The following is a 24,482-nucleotide window of genomic DNA, read 5'->3' as shown; positions in this document are numbered from 1 at the left end:
TATTCCTAGTTAAAAATAAATCAGTAAATAATGCCTTCCCTTTGTTAATTGTTTCCCATTTATCCTCTATATAGCTTGCTTTATCTCTATTTCTACATATGTTGTCTCCCTCATTAGATTGCAAGTTCCTCAAGAATAGGGACTGTCTTCTACTCCTTTATATCCCCAGTGCTTAGCATGGTGCCTGGCACATAGTAGGTGCTCAATAAATATTGATTGATTGACTGAAATAATAACCAAAAAAATCAACCAAGAAGGGATTAATGCATTTATTTGGGCTCATTGGAGGCTGCATGGTACAGTGGAAAGTCAGCTGATAAAAAGTGAGAATTTATCAAGCACCTAACATGTGCCGGACACTGTACAAAGAACTGGGGATAAGGAGGAAAAAATAAATGTTTTTTTTAATGGAAAAATAAAATTCAATTTTAAAAAAATGGTTACAAGGAAAATGAAGATACAGAGAAAGGAAAAAAAACCCAAAAAAACAAAAAACCAGTTTCTGCCCCCAAGGAGCTCATATTCTAATGGAAACATGTCTTCCTTCAAGATTTATCCCAAAAGCCTCCTTCTGCAAGAGGCCTTCTGCTCCACCCCCAACTGCTAGGGCCTTCCGCTCTAAGGTTACCTTCCCTCTCCTCCATATGTATCTTGTATATATCTAGTTATTGAAATGTTGTCCCCCCCTCCATTAGAATGTAAGCTCCTTGAGGATGAGTACTGGTTTTTTGTTTAGTTTTGCCTTTTTTGGCCCCATTCTCTGGGACTCATGCTTTTCAGTGGCTTCAAATTCTCCATACGTTGGTCCCGGAGTCACAGTAGATGAATGATATTGCATGGCCCAATTATTTCTCTTGGCCTTCTTGCTGAAAATGGTCATAGGGTTCTACACCAAGAACTGAAAGGGACCTCAGAGTCACCTAGTCCAACCAATCCCTCTCATTTGGCAGATAAGGAAAATGAGCTTCAGGGTGGCTAAGTGATTTATCCAAGGTCACACAAGGCAGTGAAGATCAGCAGTGGGATTTGAACCCAGGTTCACTGACACCAAACTCATTCCCGACTTCTCTTTCCATTCTGTGATGCTGACTGATTCTGATGCAGAGGTCTCTACTCTCCATAGGGGATTCTACTCCATGGACCCAAGAATATTCAGTTCAATTAAATAAACATTTGTTTATTGCCTACTAAGTGCAAGGCACCAAAGATAGGTATTGGAATAAAATGGCAGCGAAGGTAATAGTTCCAGTCTTCTAGGAGTTTCTTTATGTTCTATTGGGGGAAATACACTTAACTACGTACATATTTGAGATATAATAACTCAAGAGTCAGGCAGATTTACTAAATCTGTCAGCATGAACCAAACATTCAATTCGCAGGCAGTTCTCAAGTGAAAATTCATCATTATTAACTTTAAACACAGGTAAATAGGAGGCACAGTGGATAAAGCACCAGACTTGAGTCAGGAAGCCTCATCTTCCTGAGCTCAAATCTGGTCTCACTTACCAGCTGCGTGAAATGACTGAACAACAGCAAAAGTTTTAGATATATCAGGCCTGATTTCTATGACCTGGATCTCCTATGCCAGGATTATACACAAGGACAAAGAACTAGAGGAATGTGACAATTGAAAACAAAAACAAATACCTCCAATTACTTGTTTTTCACCAAATGACAACTCTTCTCTACTCCTGCTTATTTTACTCCTGGTGTTCCTTTGTTATAATAAGAAGCCTTTAAGTTAGGTCCTAGGCCTTGCCTACCTAGTTTTCCATCTGCTTTGGAGGCTCAAAACTATGTTAAAAACCTAAATATTTGCTCACTTTTATTAGAAAGAAGTTGTTATTTGCCTTGCTGCCAATCCTTCTTCTCTCTAAGCTTTCTCTTCTCTATCTTTCCTAAATATCTTTCTAAATAGAAATTTCCATGCTATTATTATCCCCATTTTACAACTGAGGAAACTGATGTAACCAAAATTAAATTACTTACCCAAGGTCACATAGCTTATAAGGGTCTGAGGTAACAACTGGACTCAGGTCTTCCTGACTCCAGGCCTAGTACCTTTATCCACTTGCACCACCAACTGCCTCCAGTAGCACCAGAAAAAAATCTGGTATTTTACTGAATTGGGCAATGTCTCATAACTACCTCATATCCATTTTAAAATTTAGGTTGCACTTTCATTACCACATATCAAAGACTCAAATAACAGCCAAGTCATGAGACAACTTCTACAGAGCTTATGCGGTATCATAGAGTTAATTTTCCAATTCATTGATTTTGTTTAAATCTTTATTATTTATTTATGTAATTAATTTAATTTAATTTTAATTTTTAATTCCATGCACCCTGCCAAAGGCACTAGGCCAGAGTTTCCCAAATTAATTGGTCCAAATAACAATTTGGTATTTGAAATATATCAAGAGAACACATCAATGTTACTCTAGGGCATTTGAAATATCCTGGGGATGGACAAAAGGGGGCAAAATAAAGGATACAAAACCTATTTCTATACCCTCCAAACCATATTAGAGTAATTTTTGTGACAAGCCATCTGATCCCTGCACTGTTGCAGCCCGGGGAGATATAAAACCCTGGCACTACAAGCTTATAGGCTTAGCTCATGCCAAAGGAGGAAGGTTGGACACTGCATACTCATTTTTTTTTCTTGTGATTATCAGGTATCTGATCTCCTATCCTAGCTTGTCCCAAGTATAGCTTCAATAACCATGTTCTTGACCAAGACATGTAGGGTTTTTTTCCCCCTTTTTTGGAGGCAATCAGGGTAAAGTGACTTGCCCAGGGTCACACAACTAATAGGTGTCTGAAGCCAGATTTGAACTCAGGTCCTCCTGACTTCAGGGCCAATGCTCTATCCACTGTACCACCTAACTGCCCCAAGACATATCATTTTCATCACAAACTCTAACCTTGGTTGCACTCAGACTAGACCCGTCAGCAGTAATCAGGGCCCCATTTTGGATGATGCCTCTAGAACTGGAAGGGCCCTCAAGAGGCAAGCAGGTACAAATCTCTCATCTAATAGATGGTGAAACTGAAATCCACGGAGGTTAAGCAACTTGCCCAAGGTCACAGAGGTAATAGGAGTCTGAGGCAAAATTTGAGTCCACGTCCTCTTACTGAGCACTGGGTTTAGAAATGGGAAGATTCGTCTTTCTGAGTTCAAATCTGGCCTCAGACACTTATTAGCTGTATGACCCTGGGCAAGTCACTTAACCCTGTCTGCCTCTGTAAAATGGCAACCATTTCAGTATCTTTGCCAAGAAAAAGCCAAAATGGAGTCATGAAGACACACACAACAACAACCTCTGACTTAAGAATTAGGAATTTTTCTATTATATCATATTGCTGTCACTGACAAAAAAAGACCTAAGAACCCTATTTTGCTTAACTAACATGGAATCTCCCCAGGGACCCCCAAATCTTACCCCCTGCACAGAGGAATTTTTTCAGGACACAGTATGATGAAGTACCTATCATGTGCCAGAAACTGTGTGGGCTAAGTCCTAGGGACACAAATAAAAACAGAAAACCAACCCTACCTTCAAGAAGCTTATATACTACCATTATAAAAAATAATATTTATGTAACCAGGCTTGGAGGCACACCAGCCCTTCTGCAGGCAGAGAGGAGGCTTCCAGAGCCTTGCTGCATGGACTTCTGGAATTGTAGAGTAAGCTCCTCTTATCTAGAAGGGAAGTAACTAGAGAGGTAAGGGACAAATTGGAAAAGGGAGAACATTATGGTGTTGTGATAACAGAATCTGGGACTTAACTTTCTTACCACCATTTACTTTAGATGAGTAGGTCACATAGCTACCTATATCTCTAGTGTTAATGGTAAGTTTTCAAACTCCAGATATCTTCCTTGTATTTATTGACTAGTACCCTATTTTAACCTGTTATAGATCTTCCCCTTCTACTCTCTATCCTTTGATGTGTAAATCATTACTTTCTCCTTCTGCCTTCTGTAAAATATCATTCTGCCCTTCCTGCCTGTGTAAGTGAAACCTTTATAAGGATGCCGAAACTGTTGCTCAGAGCATATAATAAACCAGTTTTTCCATGCTTCTACATATTGATAATTATGATTGGCAGTAGTAATTATCAATAAGTCCTCAGACAATTTCTATTACAGTGTAAGCTGGCAAATGGAAAAATAGAGAAAAAGATACTCCAGTGGGCTTTTTGAATCGATACTAAGACTTGGGGTATCAAGGCAACCTGAGTTGTCTCCCAGCTTGCTGTCTCTACCTATTCAAACCCCTAAGAAGGGATGTGGCTGGGACAACTGGAGCTGAAACCCGAGAAAAGAAGGTAAAATGCTTAACTCTCGTTCCCACTCCCTCTACTTGGAGATGGTAGATATTTACTCCAAGCTTTCTCTATCCTTGAAGATTTCATAGTTCTTGATTTTGTGATAGTCCCTTAAAAACTGTCCTACTCTTGAAGTAAAATCATGATTGAAAATAACTTCTTTGTGATTTGTGTATGTTCATAATTTTGAACATTGAGCTGCAACAGAGAGACAGACAAAGAGAGAGAAAAGATGCTCTTGCAGGATTGTTGAGGCAGTAGGAAAAGAATCTTCCCTGAATTCCTGACTGGGTACTTGAACTATACGGAAGAGATTTTTGTGAGTTTTTTTTATGACTAATTCTTATAAGCTCCTCAATAGCAGAGAAAGATTAATCACATGACTTAGGACCATTTACCTAGGCTCTGAGTCATGAATAAGGAGATTTAGGTGGTATGAGGAGGCTAGCGAGAAAGAATTAGGTACGTTAGACAAATTCACTCCTCTCATTGTCCCTTTTCTTTCTTTTTCTTTTTTTAAAAGATGGTCCATCCTTGGTGTGGGACAAAGGAGAAGCATTATTGGAGGGAAGGTCATGAGCCCTGGGACAGCTGAAGAAAGGAGTGGAGAGTGACCAGCCCCACATTCCAAAGGTGGTTATTGTCTAAGGAGAGAGTAGTTCATCATCTCTACAGCCAATCCCGTCCGAGAGCATCACCAAGTGGGTATGTGCCACAGGCCCATTTGCCAGCCTGGTGAAGTCAAGGGCCCCCTTCTCAGAATAACATTTTTAAATGCATAAAATAAAATACATAGTATTACAAAGGAAACCAATGATATTTTTAAAAGTCATCAATTATTTAAAATCTAGTTCTCAGAGCCCACATTAAGAACCTCTGTTGCAGAGGGGGGCAGGGCCCTAATAACTTCATGGATCAGGAAACGATTTTCTCTAGAAGAGAGATAGCACTGGACCTGAACCTTGAAGGAAGGTAGGGAAGGAAGCTAGGGAAGGACATTAATATAATTCGTACATATATGGCACAGCCCATGTTGTAGATGAAAGGACTATTAACTTGAATTAACACATGACATCTGCCCTCTGAGAAATGACCCTCTATGGATATGTCTCACTTTATGCAATTGAGAAAAATTATTATTTTATACTCTATTAATAACCAATTATTAATTTGGGATCCAGGCTTTTCTTCTTTATTTCCTCATCTAAGGTCCAGCCCCCGTAAAAAGTCAGTCTCCAAACGACATGACTGATTGATGAGATTGTTTTCACCCTCAAAGTACATGCTCTTCAATCTTGGGCAGGATCCCACCCAACTAGGAAACCCAACTTCTGTTTAGAGTGTACAGGGAAAAGAGCCCCTGTTAGAGTTTAGGGTGACCCAGCTCATGAAGGAGAAAACTAACCAGAGTGATCTGGATGGAGATGGATTCCCCTTTCCAGATTGCCGGAGGAGGCTGAGTCTCATGATCAAGCCACGTTCTCAGCAGGAGGAGCTGAAGACTTCCAGCCTACCTCCTCATTAGAGGTCCACCAATCGATGTTGATTTTCAGTTGCCAAGGGAATTCCTTTTCAAGGATTAATTAAAGGTTTCAGGCTCTCTCTTCAGGTCTTGTGCCTTTGGTTGCCAAGAGAGACCACTGAGCATGGATTTGAGTAGTAATTAGCCTAATTGATAAATTGATTATTAATTACCCGGAATTCGATCTCTTAGAGTTTTTCATTCATCACACAATCAGCATAGGACACATTGCTTTAAATAATGGAAAGAGCCTCATGGGTGGGCCATCTAATCTAATCTAATCTAAACCCCTCATTTTACAGATGAAGAAGTTAAGTCCCAAGGCAGATCAATGATTTGCCCAAATTCATACAGGTAGCAACAGAGCAGGAATTGAACCCAGGGTCTATGGCACAATGCATTTGTTTTTAATTTTTAAATTTAAGAAATCAAATACAGTATTTTAAATATTTTAGGTGAACTGATTAAGGAATGGTGTTATAAATTTTCCTTATGAAATTATTTTGTAATGAAAATTATTTGTAATGAAAATGTACATCTGAATTTGCATATGTTGGGTTTTCTTGTTCAGTTGTTTCAGTCACATCTGACTCTTTGTGACCCCATTTGTAGTTTTCTTGGCAAAGATAAGGGAGTAGTTTACCATTTCCTTCTCCAGCTCATTCTACAGATGAGGAAACTGAGGCAAGCAGGGTTAAGTGATCCCAGGGTCACTCTGCTAGTATCTTAAAATGATGCGAATCTGCTATGTCTAGTGCATAATGCGTTTGTTTTTAATTTTTAAATTTAAGAAATCAAATACAGTTTTTAAATTATTTTAGGTAAACTGATTAAGGAATATTGTGGCAAATTTTCCCTACGAAATTATTTCATAATGAAAATTATTTATCTGTTTTGTATGTCTGAGATTGCATATGTTGGGTTCTCTTAAAATGAGACAAATCTGCACATAGCATATTACAAACTGATTATATACATGAACATTTCCATGCTTATTCAGTGTTAAACTCAAGGAAGCCAAGTGATCCACATTCTGAAGGCTTTTAGCATTTAGAGTTTGGTAGTGTGAAAAATAGAATGAATTAATCCTCCCACTTTTATCTGATTAAGATACAGAACTGAAACTACTTTGGTAGCCTTAATTCATGGCCTTCTCAGAGTCTTTAAACAAAGCTGATTCTGATCCTTTCTGACCTATCTGTGACTTTTAAGACCAGGCATTACTGCCTGTGATCTGGCTAGTGTGTGAGTGATAGAGGCCTGTTGAATGACTGGAATGTTTTCCCCCTGACAAGTCACAGAAAGTGGGAATGTTGACCCCACAGATCTTAATTGGGGAATCCTTCTAGACTTATCACAGTCCCCTCTGAAATTCAAAGTGCATCCAAAGCTCCTGGGAACATCATCAGATGCCAAGGCACATTTAACAACTGGCAAATGAATAGGGACAGCTAGGTGGCGCAGTGGATAGAGTGCACGGCCCAGAGTCAGGAATACTCATCTGAGTTCAAATCTGGCCTCAGACACTTCCCAGCTATGTGACCCTGGGCAAGTTCTTAACCCTGTTTGCCTCAGTTTCCTCATCTGTAAAATAAGCTGGAGAAGTAAATGGCAAACCATTCCAGTCTCTTTACCAAGAAAACCCTAAATGGGGTCACAAAGAGTCAGAAACTGAACAACAACATAGTGCCTTACAGACAATAGAGGTGCTCAACACATTTGCTTGATTGACTTAAAATGACTTACACATTAGGAACTGGAAGTATTTTACTCACAAGTAATAACTCCAAATTCCATCACCACTGATGGATTAACAGATAACAACTTGCTCAAAAATGGAAAGAGGATTAGAATTGGAGTCAATGAACCTGGATTCAAATGCTGACTTTGTCACTCACTGTCTGCATGACCTTAGGCTTACCTTCTCTGGGTCTCAGTTACCTTATCTGTAAAATGAAGGGATAGGACTGGATGACCTATAAGGTGTCTTCCAACTCTAAATCCATGAACCTCAAATGGTTTCTCCTTCTAACAAGCTATATTCCTCATTGTGACCCCACCACACCCTACTCCCACTAAATATGATTGTGTGGTACAGTAGACTGGCAACTAGAAGCTCTGCATTTGTCTCGGTTCTGTGACTGAATTAACTGTGTGAGTTTAGTCAAGTTATTTCCCCTCTCTGGACGTCATCTGTAAAATGAAGGGTTGGACGAGTTGATCTCTGAGATTCCTTCCAGCTCTATGACAGGTAAGATAGGGAGACAATTCTGAGTCTGGAATCCAAGTCTAGGATCCAGTGTCCAAATTCAGGACATAAACATCACTTTTTATGGTCCTTCACAGTTGATCAATATCCCATGAATATTGCATACCCTAACAGAAGAATAAACCATTTGTTTTTCCACGCTGAAGCAAAGCCATCCCCAGGGCATCAGGAATCTTGGGCAGTCACTACTTGAATTCTTTGATTGGAGGGGGCTCTAAGTTCCTCCCTTTCCTTCATTCTCTTCTCTTCTTGTCTAGCATCCTGAATAGCCCCCCTTCTGATACCAGCTTTGTCCAATGACCTCCAAACACTGGCTCATTTTCCCAAAATACCTAATAAGTCCTGCAATGGACAGGCACTATATAAATAGATACATGTAAATGGAGGGTGTTTCATGCTGATAAGATAAAATATTAGCACATTTCTTTCAACTTCCAAGAGGCTTGTTTCCTACAATGATTTCATCAAATGCTCAAGTCATTTTTAATAAAAAATAATATGACAAACCAATAGTAATTATTTTATTTTAAATGGACTATGAGAAAGTCACACTTGAAAGAAGTGACTATGGTCTAGGGGCCCTGTTATGGAAAGAATTTCACATGTATGAACGAGGGAAAAAAGAATTGGCTCCAGTAGAATATAGGGTCATAGGTTGAGAGCTGAAAGGGACCTCAATGACCATTTTACAGATAAGGAAACTGAGGCCCAGAGAGAGGTTAAATGACTTACTCAAAGTCACACAGCTAGTAAATAACAGTCAGACTTTGAATTCAGGCTCCTTGACTCCAAATCTCATATTATTTCCCTGACTTTATCCTGACACTCAAAAGTGCTGCAAAGTTTTAAAGGATCCTTCCTTTAAAAGAAGCTAGAAATCTATAGTCATAAGAAAAAATGCTCTAAATCACTACTGATTAGAGAAATGCAAATTAAAACAACTCTGAAGTACCACCTCACACTTACCAGATTGGCTAATAGGACAAAAAAAATTGTTTTTAACATGTAATTGGGGGGAAAATAAAATATATTAAAAATGAAAAAGAAAAAGCTGGAAAGAAGAGGCATTTATTTCTTGATAGCCATCTGTGCGTGCAGAAAGTAATAAAGAGGCTGAAGGATATTTATTACACACAAGCAGATAATTTGAATTATATCAAGGCAAAAATGGAGGCTAAACAATGTACATATTTTTAAATATTTTATTCTTTTGGTTGTTTCATTTTCATACTGCAATCTCTTCTGGATAACCCTCCTCACCACCTGTCCCTTTATAACAACAATAACAACAAAAACAGTTAAAGTCAATAGGCAGGGACACCAAATCAACACTTCCTGGTTATCTGTAGTACACCACCTTTCTTTGAAAAGGAGGTAAGTCTTAAACAATCTATTTTAAAAGGAACTATTACATAATACATTTCTGAGAAAGAATAAAAATCTGAGGAATACATATGTATATGTGTATATACAATACACACACACATATATACATATACATACATATCTACTGTATGTCAACTAAAAGAGTCAAGGGATAATTTGTGCTGTCACCTAGACACCAAAGGATGTTTTGCAAACATCACTTTTTATTCTCCTAGATGATTTACAACTTACAGCTCGTTTATTATTTATATTAAAATAGCTAGTTTCAGTTATGTTTTTTTAGTGTAATTAATTTCCATTTTGATATAGTGGAAAGGGTACTGGGTTTAGGGTCAGAAGATATTAGTTCTAGCCCAAAAAGTCTTAGTCAAATCATTTAACCTCTTGGAGCTTTAAAATTAGGTTAGACTAGATTTCGAGATTCTTAACCTGGAATTCATGAACATGTTTTTTTTTTAAAACTATTTTGATAACTGTATTTCACTATAATTGGTTTCCTTTGTAATCCTATATATTTTATTTAATGTATATAAAAACATTATTCTGAGAAGGGATGCATAGGCTTTCATGGAGTGCCCAAGGGATCCAAGACTCAGAAAAGGTGAAGAAGGTCTGGACTCGTCCTCATCATCGACAGGAACAGCAGCACCATGATCTGACCAGATTTGAAGGTCTCCAAAGACCTTTTCCTACTCTGACACAGTCGATGATTTATACAAGTCAGGCGTACTTAACACATCTTGTTACACACACACACACACACACACACACACACACACACACACACACACACACACACACACACACCCCATGTGAGATTTTAACTCAAGAAACTTTTTTTTAACTTTTGTAGAAATCTTTCGTGAAAAGACTAATCTTTCTCATGAACACTGAAATACATGGGTGATCAATCTGGAAAAATGTAGTCTCCTTCTGTTATCTTCTCAATCCCCTTTAAAAGTGACCAAGATTAAGAATTGGGACCAAAAGCCTCCTTCCCTCAACGGTGAGTAAAAAGTAAACTGTCACTAAGGATAAATTCAAAGATTCTTAGAAGATAGAACCCTAGACCCTAACTCAGTCTTCCAGGGACCAAAACCTAGTCCCGGGAGGTATGGGGCATTACTGCAAAACGTCCAGTAGAACATAAGCTCCCAGAGGGCAGGAAGGACTTGTTCTATTTTGTCTTTGTTTTCCCAACACCTGCTGCAGAGCCTGACAAAGAGCAGACAATAAATGTTTACTGAATTGAATTGAATATAATCATCAGGGCAACTTTAGTATACTTGGATACACAAGGTAGGGCTAGCTCTAGGTAAAATGTTGAAGAAGGGTAAGGTGAGATTCATTTCCCTACTAGCTCTACCTTGCAGACACTCTTCTCACCCTCCCCTTTACCCTACTTATGTTCACCCTTCCCCACCCCTCACCCCCCACCATTGTAGTGGCCCACTCAGTCATGCCCTCAAGGTTAATATAGCCAATAATCTGTACCTTTTCCTTGCCCCGCCCCCAACTATTTTCACATTAATTTCCATTACTACCACCTTGGTCAAGGCCCACAAGATTTCATGCCTGGAGAGCTAGAAGAATATCTTAGAGATCCCAAGTTCATATACACTTGAAACCACTGCCAGGATAATCTTAATTGGTTGCTTTTTCCCGTGGCTCTCCCGCTCAGAAACCCAGCAGGAGAAGGGGGTTGGAGTGGAATGCTGAGCTTCTAACCTTGTAAAAGGGACCACCCTTCTCCCTCCCCCGACCCCATCAGCAGCAGTAGCAGCAGCACCAAGGCCTGACCAGCTTTGAAAACCCGGCTGTGGTCCCCACTTTGGCCAACGCAGTGCATGCTACAGTTGAAGGCAAAGAAAGGGTGAGAACAGCCATCCTCCCTGCAGCTACCTTAGGGGCTAAAATTAGAAGCGAGAGTCAGAGATAGTCAGGTGCTTCTTGGGCAATTCCTCCTTCTCTGTTGTGGGCTGGGACCTTGTCAGACTTATTTTATGAAGCATAGAAAGTCACCTTAGAGCCAAGAAGACTTGAGTTTGAGTTTTGCCTTTGGCACAGACTGGCTGTATGACCCTGAGCAAGTCACTTCTTTCACTACTCTAGGCTATTCTCTAAGATATACATTGCAGAGTAGGGACTAAACTCCATTGGTAAAAATGAATTTCCTCACCAGGAACTCCCTATACCAATAAAATTGCAAGTTCAGTCCCTATTGCTATTATTAATGTCATCATTATTAAAGAATACTATAAAATGGAGAAACGAATCATACTTACATTATCTAGCTAAGGTTGTGATGGGAAAAAAAGTTCTGCCAATTGTAATCTGCTCTATAAATGAGTTGTAAATGAGTAGCCCTCAGAAGGCAATGAGAGGTACATGCTGAGTGGGAGTAAGCAGATGGTTAACACTTAACCAATAAGAGACTATGAAGAACTTGATGAAAGGATGTCATAAAAGGACTGTGTGGTCAGTAAAGTATATGGGCTGGTCATATGGATAACCTATGGATAGACAGCCCACTGGTAATCTTTCAATGCCATAAGCAAATCTCTCAGAACATTGGGGGAACTTCTTTTGGTCAACCCATTGGAAGACTTGGACAGAAGTTGCCGTAGGCATGGATGGGCTGTGATTGATATCGGTGAATACATAAATTTCGATAGGGACTAGATCCGTGGTTTCTTTGATATGGAGAATTCCCTGTGGGGAATCCCCTCTACCAATGCAGATCACCACTGTCTTTGCAATTTGATATTTGATATTGGAGTGTAAGACTGACCATGTCACTCCTCTGCTCAAGAAGCTTCAATGGCTTTCTATTGCTTTAAAGAAAAAATACAGGGGGGCAGCTAGGTGGCACAGTGGATAAGTTCCAGCCTTGGAGTCAGGAGGACCTGAGTTCAAATCTGGCCTCAGACACATGACACTTACTAGCTGTGTGACCCTGGGCAAGTCACAACCCCAATTGCCTTACCAAAAAAAAAAAAAAGAAAAAAAAAGAAAAGAAAAAATACAAACCACTCTGCTTGGCATCTAAACTCCCTCACAATCTGGTTCTAACCAGTTTTTCCAGCCTGATTACATAGTACCTTCCCTCACAAATTCTAGCCTCCAGACAAACTGGCTTACCTGCTTTTTACCCCTCTCCTCCTATGTGACAGTCATCTCCAGTCTCTGTGTCATGGACTGTCCTACATATCTTAAATGTACTCCTTACCTTGGTCTCTTGGAAATAATAGTTCCCTTCAAAGCTCAGCTTAAGTGTCACCTCCTTCAAGAAGTCTTTCCTGATTCCCAAAATTGCCGGTCCTCCAGGCCACCCAAGTGGCTTATATTTATTTTATATACATCTTGTATTTACTACTTATCTGTGCCTCATTTTGAAGCAGAGAAACAGCAAATGAAAACTTGGTTGATTTCTCTGAGCCTACCTGGGTGAGGTAATGATGCTCTTGCTTAGGCCTCCTTCCCTTAACACTAAAAACAGACAAGGCCAAAGTGTCTAAGCTCTGGTAGATTTAGAAAGTCACTTTCTTATAGGCATACAAGGCAAATTCAAAGAACTCTTGTGAATTAAGATTAAAAAGTGAGATTTTTTAAAAGTTTATTTTATTAATTTTGATTTATCCACAATCACTTCCATATGCTTTTCAGTTTAAAATTTTTCTCCCCCTTCCTCCCCACCACCCTCCCCCAAGAAGGTACACAATCTGATATAGGCTATACATTTATATTCCTATTAAACATATTTTCACATTAGTGAAGTTGTAAGTAAAAATTAAAATCAAGGATGAGATTTAAAAAATAAACAGGGAAAAATACAGATACCACTGGCTTTGCCCTTATCATGTGGGCCTAGAGGGATAATGGAAACAGCAATGGGGCTCGAAGTCAGAAGATCACTGGGCTGGATTCCCAACTTTACTACTTATTAGTCATGTCACAGGTCTTGACCTCTCTGAGTTTTTTTCTTCATTTGTGAAACAGGAATGGTTCTGCTTCTATTACACTAGCTCAGGGAATTGATAGGAGGCAGTTTATAAATAAAAGTTAGATAAATGTGAGCTGCTGTTTTCTTTCCAGAAAGAAAAAAGGAAGTGGGGGTTGCAGAAAAAAACAGCTCCAGATTGTCACATTTACACTAAGGTTTACACTAAGGTAGGCTCTGGGGTTTGAGACCATGCATGAAACAAGTGGAGTGGGAAGACCACTCAAATTCCACCTTTAACACTTCCAGTGTTAAGTGACCCTTGCCAGGTCACAGAATTTCTTGGTGCCTCGGTTCCTCAGCTGTAACAAGGTTGCAAAGCCTCTAAAGTTTCTTTCAGTGTGAATTTTACGATTTATGCCAAATAGAACTTCGGACAATCTTCTTTAACTAAAGCAAATCCAACTTCTTCCAGAGAAACTGAAGGCTTTGCATTAGCATATCCCAAAGCAGAAGCATAACACAAGTTATAGCAGTGCTGATGCCCCTTGTAACTTGGTCACTAAAAACCTGTCAAACGGAATTAAAAGCAAACATCTATTGCCTCTCAGCAAGAGAGTGGAAGAAAGTTCAAGGTTGTTCCAAAGTCTTGTGCCACATTAAGCTTTTGATTGCTCCAGCACATTGCAGGAGACATGCAACCAGCATTCACCCAAGTCTATATTCTGAGTAAACAAGATCATCAAGAGCATCGAGTCACCAGAGTCCAGGAAAAAAGCAGGGATGGGGAGGGGGAAGGGCCCAAGATTTTTCAGAAGCCTGAGCTGTCTATCACTCGAGGGAACAGCACCTGCTACTAACTCTTTAAATAGGAAGCGTGTCCCAGGTGGAGGCTCCAGCCAAGTATTTGGGGAGAAAAGCGAACTGGAAACCAGTTCTTTTTCCAAGTATCTCTAGCCCTATCCTCTGATGCCCGCCTTTTGATTTATCATAAGAAATGGGTGAATTTCTTAGCAAGAACCGCCTTCCCACCCCTATCCCCCAGCCTTCATGAAGGAGAGGAGAGAAAGTGAGGAGGGAGAGGAAGAGGGCAAAGAGAAAGGAAAGAAGAAAGGCTGAGAGGGAAGGAAAGGAGGGAAAGAAGAAAGGGTGGGGGGAAAGGGAAGAAAGGAAGAGGGGAAGGGAGGAAGAAGAGGCAGAGAGGTGAAAAGAAGGGGAGGTAGGAAAGCGAGGGGAGGCACTACCTGCTGCTGTCCAGCTCCTCCTCAGTTTCTGCGGTGGTTTCTTCCTCTCCTTCAGACTCCTCTTCTGTCTCCAGCTCTGTCTCCTCCTCCGAGCCGAGGTAGCTGTCGGAGGTCGGAGCTGGGTCGTATTGGGCGCTCTCCATCTCTCAGGCCTCTAGCTGGGGCTAAGAGGCTTCCTTCCCTACTCACTTGGTGTTCCCCCTCTAACTCTGCCCTCCTGACCTGCGTCTGGGGCTTTTCTGTCTGTCAAGTCGTCCTGCTCCCGGGCTCAGGTTCCCGAGACTTGGCGGGTGGGGATGGCGGGGGGGAGGGGACTTTAAATAGAAGTCGTCAAAGTTACAGTCCCAAGTTTCTGATGCCGCTGCAGTTCCAGCTTCTTCTCCCTCTCCCCGCGTTTGCTGCCGGTGCCAACCCTCCCAACCAGCCCTCCCTCCGATCCATTTTAGGCAAAGCCCTGGCAGGCTCTGGACGCCTGGAAGTCTACACCCCGGACGGGCTCCCGGGGATCAAGGGGTATCAGCTGTTCTTTCTGAGCTGGGGGAAGGGACTTTGGACGACGAAACCCAGAGTTTAGTGAGGAACTAGATTATTCAACCAATCTTTCTTCTTCTTCCCAGTTCAGACCCCGTGGAGGGGTAGAATGGAGCGCTCTTCTCACCTGATTAGGGTGGAGTGGGAGGGGAGAAATGGATGGGAGGCCCAGGCAGGCCCACTGAGCTGCTAGATTCCTATCTTCCCCACCCTCCCCACATTCCCCACCACCCAAATCTCTATTCTGTAAGCGGGTGCCCCCGGCTGGCCAGCAAAACCTGCTCTTTCCCCTTGGGAACCTCTGCTTTGAATGCCAAAGGATGGATGCTCTCTGTCCATCTCCCAGTGCAGGGGTTGTTGGAAAAGGTCCTGGAGGGGGGGTAGGTGGGGTTTCCAGGATTTGAGGGGTAAGTGCAGAATTCTAATTGGGGAAACATGTTTTCCCTGTGGGTGCCTCCTGCCTGTACCACCCAACACTCAACCACCACCTCATACACATTGAGCCAAATTGCAAGGGATTAATAATAGATAATATTTATATAGCGCTTAATATGTGCCAGGCACTGTGCTAAGCACTTTACAACTATTATTCATTGTATGTTCACAACAACCCTGGGAACAGCACCTGCTACTAACTCTTTAAATAGGAAGTACCATCATTACCCCATTTTACAGATGTGGGAACTGAGGTAAACAGAGGTTAATGGACTTGCCTAGGGTCACACAGCTAGTAAGTATCTGAGGCTGGATGTGAATTCAAGTGTTCCTGACTCCAGGCTCAGCACTGCACCACCTCGCTGCCTATTAGCTTCATTTATAATCCAGAAGAAAAGACTGAGAGAAGAAAATGTTCCACATTAGCTCAAGGCCCAGGGCAAGGTTTCCTTTTAAAAGTAATCTGATGAAGTCTATGGACCCCTTCTCAGAATACTATTTTAAATCCATAAAATAAAATAGGATTGCAAAGGAAACCAATCATATTGAAATAAAGACTAATTTCTTTTTCCCATTTAAGTTCGCTGACCCACTGAAATCAATGCATGGATCCTAGGTTAAGAATTTGGCCTAGAGCTTTTTTTTTTTTCCCACCACTAGAATTCCAAAAAGCCACCCAAGCCATCCAGACCTTTCCCCTGTACCCCAACCAAGCTGGGCAAAGATCTCAGGGGACATGGTATCTGATCATCTTCCTTTATACTGACCACTTTGACTTTTTCACTTTGTTTAGAGATCAGAGGATGACCTTCCTTGTGGGGCCAGATTACTTCCTTGGAGCAGGATGGATCATACCCAGCTCTTGGAAACAGGGATGCTGTAAAATGGCCATCTGCAGATATGAAATTCAGAACACCCTGCCCATATGCTGCCTGATACAGCTAAAATGGTTCTGGGAGACTGAAGCCCCTCACTCTTTGTTGCTACATTATGCACTAATGGGGAGAGAGGGCAAATTCCAGGGCTCCTTTCAGAAGGATGTGTGGCTAGAACTGCTTATAAAAACAAGAAAGCAAATTCCACATGCTAAAACAAACATTAAAATGCCATGATTATAAGTCTGTTTTGCTAACAGAGTTCCCCAATCTACTGGCCCTCAAACCTGATATATTTAGGAACTAATGTAATAAACTATTCACTAATTTAGGTCCTTCATATGCTTGGGCCAAATGTCAGAGATACTCTACGCACATACAGTCCTTTCTCCAACCCCACCCCCAAAGTCCTTTAGAATCATAAAATCATAGATCAGAAGGTCAGGTTCAATTACTATCCCAAGCAAAAATTCTCTTACAGCATTCTTTATTCACATGAGAAAGACATATTAATTACCTACAATGTGCAAGGCCCTTTGTTAGAGATTTTTGAGAAAGAAGACAAAAATAAAATAATCCTTGCCTTCATGGAGTTTGCATTCTGTTGAAGTAGTATAATTTGTACTCAGATAGATAACCAGATGCCATAGAAGTTAGAAAGCTGGACTTGGAGTCAAGAAGATGTGAATTAAAATCCTACCTCTAACACTTACTTAGTCTGACCCTGTGAAAGGCACTTAACTTGCTTCTGTTCCTCTTCTATAAAATAAGGGAATTGGATTTGATGGTCTTTGAAGGCCTTTTCCAGATCTAAATCTATGATACTATGAACTCACAATGCCTTTCAAATCAAGTTGTGTTACAAGAAGAAATACACTGCTTTGGAAAGGTAAATCTTCCCAGTTCTTCCTACTTCAAAATACATTCCTTCCTCCCACCCCATAAGGAACCCCACTTATGACAGTGCTGAAAAAAAGATGGTATTTCCGGATCCTTCCTTTTCCACCTATCCATTCCACAACTCCTCAATATCCTCCCACCTTTGTCTTTCCCCACAGCACTGGGAATAAAAGCAAATAACCTGAAACTAAGAGGGCTAAGGCAGTTAGCTAAAACAGTTAATATCCAAAATCTGGACAGCCTCAAACAGTGGATTTAATTTAATATGGCAAATCTTAATAAGGACATGTATAAATATGACTACATTTTAAGTTTATTTAATATTTCCCCCAATTACATGAAAAACAATTTTTAACATTCATTTTTTAAAATGTTGAGTTCCAAATTCTCTCCCTCCTTCCCTTTTCCCCTCATTGAGAAGGCAAGTAATTTGATATAGGTTATACATGTGCAGCCATATTTCCTTATTATTCATGTTGTGAAAGAAAACAGACAAAAAAACCATCAGAAAAATAAAGTTAAAAAAAAAAGTATGTTTCAATCTGCATTCAGACTCCATCAGTTCTTTCCCTGGAGTTGGGCAGCATTTTTCCTCATAAGTCTTTTGGCATTGTCTTGGATCATTGTACTGTTGAGCATAGCTAAGTCATTCACAGTTGATCATCGTACAGTATTGATGTTGCTATGTATAATGTTCTCCTGGTTCTGCTTACTTCACTTCACATCAGTTCATGTAAGTCCAGGTTTTTCAAGCATTCTGCTTGAACATTACTAATTTTAAAATTCCCTAACTACTGCATAGGAGAGTCATGGTTAAATAATTCACATGAAAAAGACATGCAGATTTTAATGGAATGAAAACTCAATGAGACAACAGTATATGGCACTCAAAATAGGTATTGAAGCATTAGGCAGCATTAAGGCATGGTGTCCAGTTTTAAAGAGACAACAACCCTATATCGGATATACTAGTTGGCTCAAATTTAGAGTGATGCATTCTGTTCCAGGCGTGACATTTTAGGATTGATGATGAAGAATGGCTTAAAGCAGCTAACATCTAGCCAGAAAGTTGAAGGAACTAGAATCCATGTGTGGTAGGATCTGTTAAAGCTATGACGGTGACCATTAATTTCATGGTGTCTGTCTTGCGGTTTCTCTGGCCTTTTCCATTATGTGTATAAGTATACATTTGCTTCTTAGAGTTTCCTAGCTACAAATGTCACCTAACCTCACTCAGAGGAATATAACTGACCCACTAGTTTGCTTAGAAAATAAGAGCATGCATACATGCATTTGTTTATTGATACATAGCTTTATTAAATAGTAATTTTCTTTTCTCCTATTAGGATTCTCAGATTGGATATTATTCCCTCTCCTCTACAGAATCTGAATTTGCATTCATATGAATTGCATTCCCTTGAAGGGAAAGTTACAAGAACCTCCTTAAGGCATAGGAACTTCACTTGAGAGAATCAACCCAGGCTGCCCTCCTGGCACTGGCTAATCAATTTAGAGGCAGAAATCTCTGTTAATGTCCCTATTAATTGGTTACTATCCTGTATACCTAGATATGGGGCAGCTAGGTGGCCAGGATAGAGTGCCAGGCCTGGAGTCACAAAGACTCATCTTCCTGAGTTCAAATCTGGCATCAGACACTTGCTGGCTGTGTGGCCCTGGGCAGATCATTTAACCTTGTTTGCCTGTTACCTTATCTGTAAAATGAGCAGGAGAAGGAAATGGCAAGCCACTTCAGTATCTGTGCCGAGAAAATCTCAACTGGGGTCACAAAGGGTCGGACACCACTGAACAACAATAGTAAATACCTATATAGTTGTAATTGTTAATTTTTTTTAAGCTTTCCCCACTGAACTAGATGTTTCCCTTCTATTTCCCCAATTATAACTTCACAGATAAACATCTATCTGGGCCCAAAGAGCTCTACAGCATCTAGGATCACAGATCAGATTCTGCACATGCAGCTTATTAGTTAAACTCTGGTAAATGAATAAATGTTCCAATTCTACATTCAGTCAATTAACAAACATTTATTAATTTAGCTTACTACAACCAGGTACTACCAAGTCCCTACCCTCAAGAAGTTCATATTCAACTAATGATTGCAATTAAAGATACCAAAACATAGATATGGAGTAGAGCAAAGATTGATAAGCATTTATTAAGTATTTACCATAAGGCATTTACTACCAAAATATTAAACAGTGGAAATAAAATCAGAAGCAAAAAGAAAGCCAATCCCAGCCCTCAAGAAGCTGACATTCTAATGGGAGAAGACAATGAATAAAAGGGAGCTGAAAAGTTGGGAGGCAGGAGAGAGAGAAGAGACTTCAAAACGCAGAGGCCTGGTTGAGAAGTCATGACAGTTAGGAGCAGAGTTGGAAGAGGAGTGAAGTGAGCATATATAGCCTGGGCACTTCCTCAAAATGGAGGTTTGGGGAGAAACTCATCAATTAAAAGAGGGAACCACAGGAATAGATGGATCTTCCAGGGTAAGAAGTATGCTTGCAAAGAATATCCCCCAATAAATCTTTTTTAGACATGTAGGTCGTGAGCCTGGGCCGCCTCCTTTTCCTTTCCAGTGAGGATGCTGGGTTACCACCTAATCACTCATTTGGAGAGGCATTTACTACTAAAATGTTAGGATTAAACTGAGTAGGAAAAACTGATAGAATCTTCTTATTTACAATTCCTCAAACTGAAACCCAAAGAAAGGCCTTGTTCCAACTGCTCCAGTGAGTAGCCCTAATTTACTCTGCCATAGGACCATGAGTTGAAGAAACCAGGGATGTTTAACTTGGCGGATAGAAGATAGCGAAATATGACAGCTGTTTTCAAATATTTAGGAGTTCTCTACTAAAGAATTATACTTGTTTCTTGGCCTCGAAGGGCAGAACTAAGAAGAATGGGTAGAAAATTCAGAGAAGCCAATTGAAGCTTGATGGAAGGAAGAAATTCTCAATAATTACTGCTGTCCAAAAGTGGAATGGGTCACCTCAGAAGGTATTGATCCTCCATATATGTCTAGATTGAGGGGATGGCATGGCAGCATCCACACAGATGCCTTCCCAGCTTTCCCTTCTTGTATAGAAGTCCCATATCTGACTTAGAAATGCTCCCTCCTTTCTGAAGGCTCCTCTTCACCAGAGGCATTAATTGGAGGCTAATGAACATGGGTTCCAACAGTTGTAAAGGGGATTCCTGTTTAGGTATGGGTAAAGGGAATCTAGTTCAGGACTGGATTACTGAGGCTCTTTCCAACTCTGAGATGCTATAATTCTATTTTTTAAAAAACCCAACAAATTATTATTTATTCTTAACATTGTATATAGCTCCAAATTCTTACCCTCCTTTCCATCCCTCCCTCCTCACCCACTGAAAAGGCAAGCAATGATATCGTTATACATGTTAAATCATGCAAAACATATTTCCATATTAGCCATGTTGCAACAAAAATAAAAACCAAGAAAAATTTAAAAAGTGAAAAAAGTATACTTCAATCTGCACTCAGAGCTCAGTTCTCTCTCTAGAGGTGGACAGTATTTTGCAATGAGTCTTTCAGAACTGCCTTGGGAAATGCTTTGATTCTAAGTGCAAACTTAAAGGACGATGGATCTAGAGACTAGAAATTACCTCAGAAGCCAACTAGTCCAACCCCACCTCACCTTACAGACAAGGGAGGCACAAGGAAGTTAAGTGACTTGCTGCCCAAAGTCATACGGGAAGAAAAAGCATGAGAGGTGGGATTTGAATCCAGGTTTTCAGACTCTGGCATCAGAATTCTTTCCCTTGTACTACATGCTACATCAATCACTGTACCCCAGGCTCTCTAGGATTCTGAACAAAGTACCAAACTTCTTTCACACCAAGACCTATTATTAAATGTTCTCCTGTCCTATTTTGGGGACTGAGTATTTAAAACCTCAGAATTTCAACAGACTTTTGGAGGCTGGGATAGTTCACTCTCACTTGCCTTCTGCCAGGAAGCCTCTCAGTTACAAAGCTTGGAAACCTCACTATTTTGTAGGATTCACTAATGTGTCCCCTCAACACTTAACATCTGTCAAGCTCCCCGTATGACATTCAAATCTAATGCTTCACAGTGATCTGGAAGTCAGCTTGGGTTCCTAAAAGATAAGACACAAGCGCTGGCAGAGTTTACCACTGTTCCTTGCCTTTCTATCTTCTATCTCTTGCGAACAGTTGTACAATAAGGGAAAGGTACTATACATGTTAGTCCAAAGACTAAGAGGATACACTACTGGAGCAACTGAACAAAATTCTTATCGATAGTCTTGCTATAGATTAAATCAAAAGACATTAATTTGATGTTAAATTAATGAATTTAAACTCTTTGAGGGCAGGCACTGTCTTTTGCCTCTTTTTTTTTTTTAATCTCCAGCACTTTGCACAGCACCTAACAAATGTTTATTGATAGGGCTCTCTTTAGAAAAAAATAAGAGCAACTGATTTAGTTTCATTTTATGCTCCAAGGCAAAAAGAAATTGGTTATTTCTTCTTAGTGTGATCATAATGAACTTAAGCAAAAAGATCACAAAGAAGATAACTGCAGTTTTGTTGCAGAAAGTGAAACAGAGAAATTCTATGAAGAACTTTGCAGGATCTTCCACAAGTCAATACAGAGACTTGAAAGCTGGTTAATTTCAAAGCAAAGTTGTCTACTCCTATCGGAAAGAAAACTTGAGTGAAAGGACTATTTTGCTTGCTTGTACTAACATTCCCAGCACTTAGCTTCCGACATATAGTAAGTGCTTTATGAATTATTTTTTCTTTCAGTTAAAATGGGCATGAGGGGAAGATTTTTTTTAAAAAGTTGGCAAATATGGTATAGATTTTAGAAATGAAAGTGATCAAAGACATAGATTACTCAAAGACCTTATGCTTGTAAATAATCACTTCAAAAATAAAGTTAGAACTTTTTTTTGTACATAACCAATGTGAGAATTTGTTTTCCTTGACCTTGCACATTTGTTAAAATGGTTTTATTTACTGTTTTTCCACAATGGGGAGGGGAGATAGGAAAAAGAGAAAATATATTTCGAATTTAAAAATTTATACCTATCACACTAGTTCTCCTTGCCATATGAAGAGGAATGTCAGCAGAGAGTAACATTAGTTTAGAATACTAATTCATTTGCAATATACAATTTCAAATTCATATTATGGAGTAGGGTAATGCTGACCAAAGACTGTATTGAGACAGTGTCCAGGATGAAGGAAATGATATTAATATGCACCTCGGTTAGACTGCATATTGAATAGTGCATTCAAGTCCTGACTACATATTTTAGGAAGCACATAAACTGGAGAAAGTGTCCAGAATAGTGGGACTGGTCAAAAGAACTAGAGTACACCTAAGAAGACTTGAGGAGAATATAAATGTATTTGAAGGACTCTCTTATGGAAATGGCTTAAACTTATTCTGCTTGGCCCCCCAAGGGCAACTATAAAACCAATGAGTAGAAATTGCTGAGATGTGTTTGTTTCAAAGGAAATTTTTTTTCATTTTTAAAGTTGATTTTAAGTATTTATTGGATTAAAAAAAAGTGTTAACATTCTACTCAAGCATTCTCATCCAGGAGCTCAAAGAACCCTTAAAGTAGGTGCAGAGGCAACACTGCAACTTTTTCCATCCATGTAATAAAGCCTCTCAAGGGCATAAAAAAAGAGCAAGATCAGAATAAGTTCTCAATTCTTGATCTGATAATCAGACCATGGAGACCACATGCAACTCCCTCACTCTCTCTTCCTCCATACAGTTACAAACACGTATATCAAAACTAAATTCCTAAATTGGGCATGTCCAAAAAGCAAATCCCTCAATTTGTCCTTCTCTATCAGGAGGGAGAAAAAGCTCTTATAAAAGCTGTCCAAAAGGGAAATCAGCCGGCTGAAGGCATGTGTGTGCTCCCTCTCATTGGATCTTTTTAAGGAGGGCCTGCAAGACCACTATGTGTTGCCAAGGCAATTCTTGCTGTTTCCAGGCTAGACCACATGATCTCTGAGGGCTTTTCCAACTATTACATATGAACTGATACCTTGCAAAACTGGGGAAAGATCTATGATTTCATTGTTACAAGAAACTCCCTTAAAAAATCTAGGTTGGTACCTTCCCTACAACTTAAGAGAGTAGCTTAGAGCACTGCAAGGATGTGACTTGCCCAGGGCCATCAAACCTGTATTCGTAAAGGGCAGTACTTGAATCCTGGTATTCCTCGCTACAAGGCCAGCTCTTCTGTCTTACTATGCCATGAATTCTTCTCAATAGCATTTTTTATATAATAGCATCATAGATTTAGATTTGGAATGGTTCTTTTTGTCATTTAGTCATTTGGTTATGTCCAACTCTTTGTGACCCCATGGACAAAAGCACGCCAGACCCCTCTATCCTCCCTCATCTGTTGAAGTCTGTGCATTCATGTTCATTGTTCCCATGACATTATCTATCCATCTCCTCCTCTGCCATCCCCTTCTCCTTTTGCCTTCAATCTCTCCCAACATCTGAGTCTTTTCCAATGAGTCCTGTCTTCTCATTATGTGGCCAAGGTATTTAAGCTTCAGCTTCAGTATTTGACCTTCCAGTGAAAATAGCCTGAATTAATTTAATATTGGCTGATTTGATCTCCTTGATGTCCAAAGATACTCTCAAAAGTCTTCTCCAGCATCACAATTCAAAAGTGCCAATTCTGTGGCACTCAGCTCTCCTTACAATCCCAACTCTCACTGCCATACATTGCTACAGGAAAAACCACAGCTTGGACAATTCGGACTTTTGTCAGCAAGATGATGTCTCTGCTTTTTAGTATGCTGTTCAGATTTGCCAAAGCTTTTCTTCCCAGGAGCATCTTTTAATTTTATGGTTGCAGTTGCTGTCTGCTGTGATCTTTGAGCCCAAGAATATAAAATCTGACACTAATTCCTTTTCTTCTCCATTTGCTAGGAAGTAATAGGGCCAATTGCCAAGATCTTAGTTTTTGAATGTTAAGCTTCAAGCCAGCTTTGACATT

The 24,482-nt window shown here is 40.0% G+C and overlaps 1 protein-coding gene across 1 annotated transcript in view; it reads right to left on the bottom strand.

The window, feature by feature from the left end:
- The window catches only part of CMYA5 (cardiomyopathy associated 5), a 116,955-nt gene extending 101,629 nt beyond the window's left edge, over nt 1-15,326 (bottom strand). Inside the window, exon 1 of the mRNA XM_020998454.2 lies at nt 14,699-15,326. Within this exon, the coding sequence (XP_020854113.1) occupies nt 14,699-14,841 (143 nt within the window). The 5' untranslated portion in view covers nt 14,842-15,326. The remainder of the gene's footprint in view (nt 1-14,698) is intronic.
- Between the last annotated feature and the right edge of the window lie 9,156 nt (nt 15,327-24,482).

Source organism: Phascolarctos cinereus, unplaced genomic scaffold (assembly GCF_003287225.1).
Source record: "Phascolarctos cinereus isolate Bilbo 61053 unplaced genomic scaffold, phaCin_HiC Scaffold_4;HRSCAF=312, whole genome shotgun sequence".
NCBI lineage: Eukaryota > Metazoa > Chordata > Mammalia > Diprotodontia > Phascolarctidae > Phascolarctos > Phascolarctos cinereus.
Note: the sequence above shows the minus strand (reverse complement) of the source record. Positions and strands in the feature narration are given on the sequence as shown.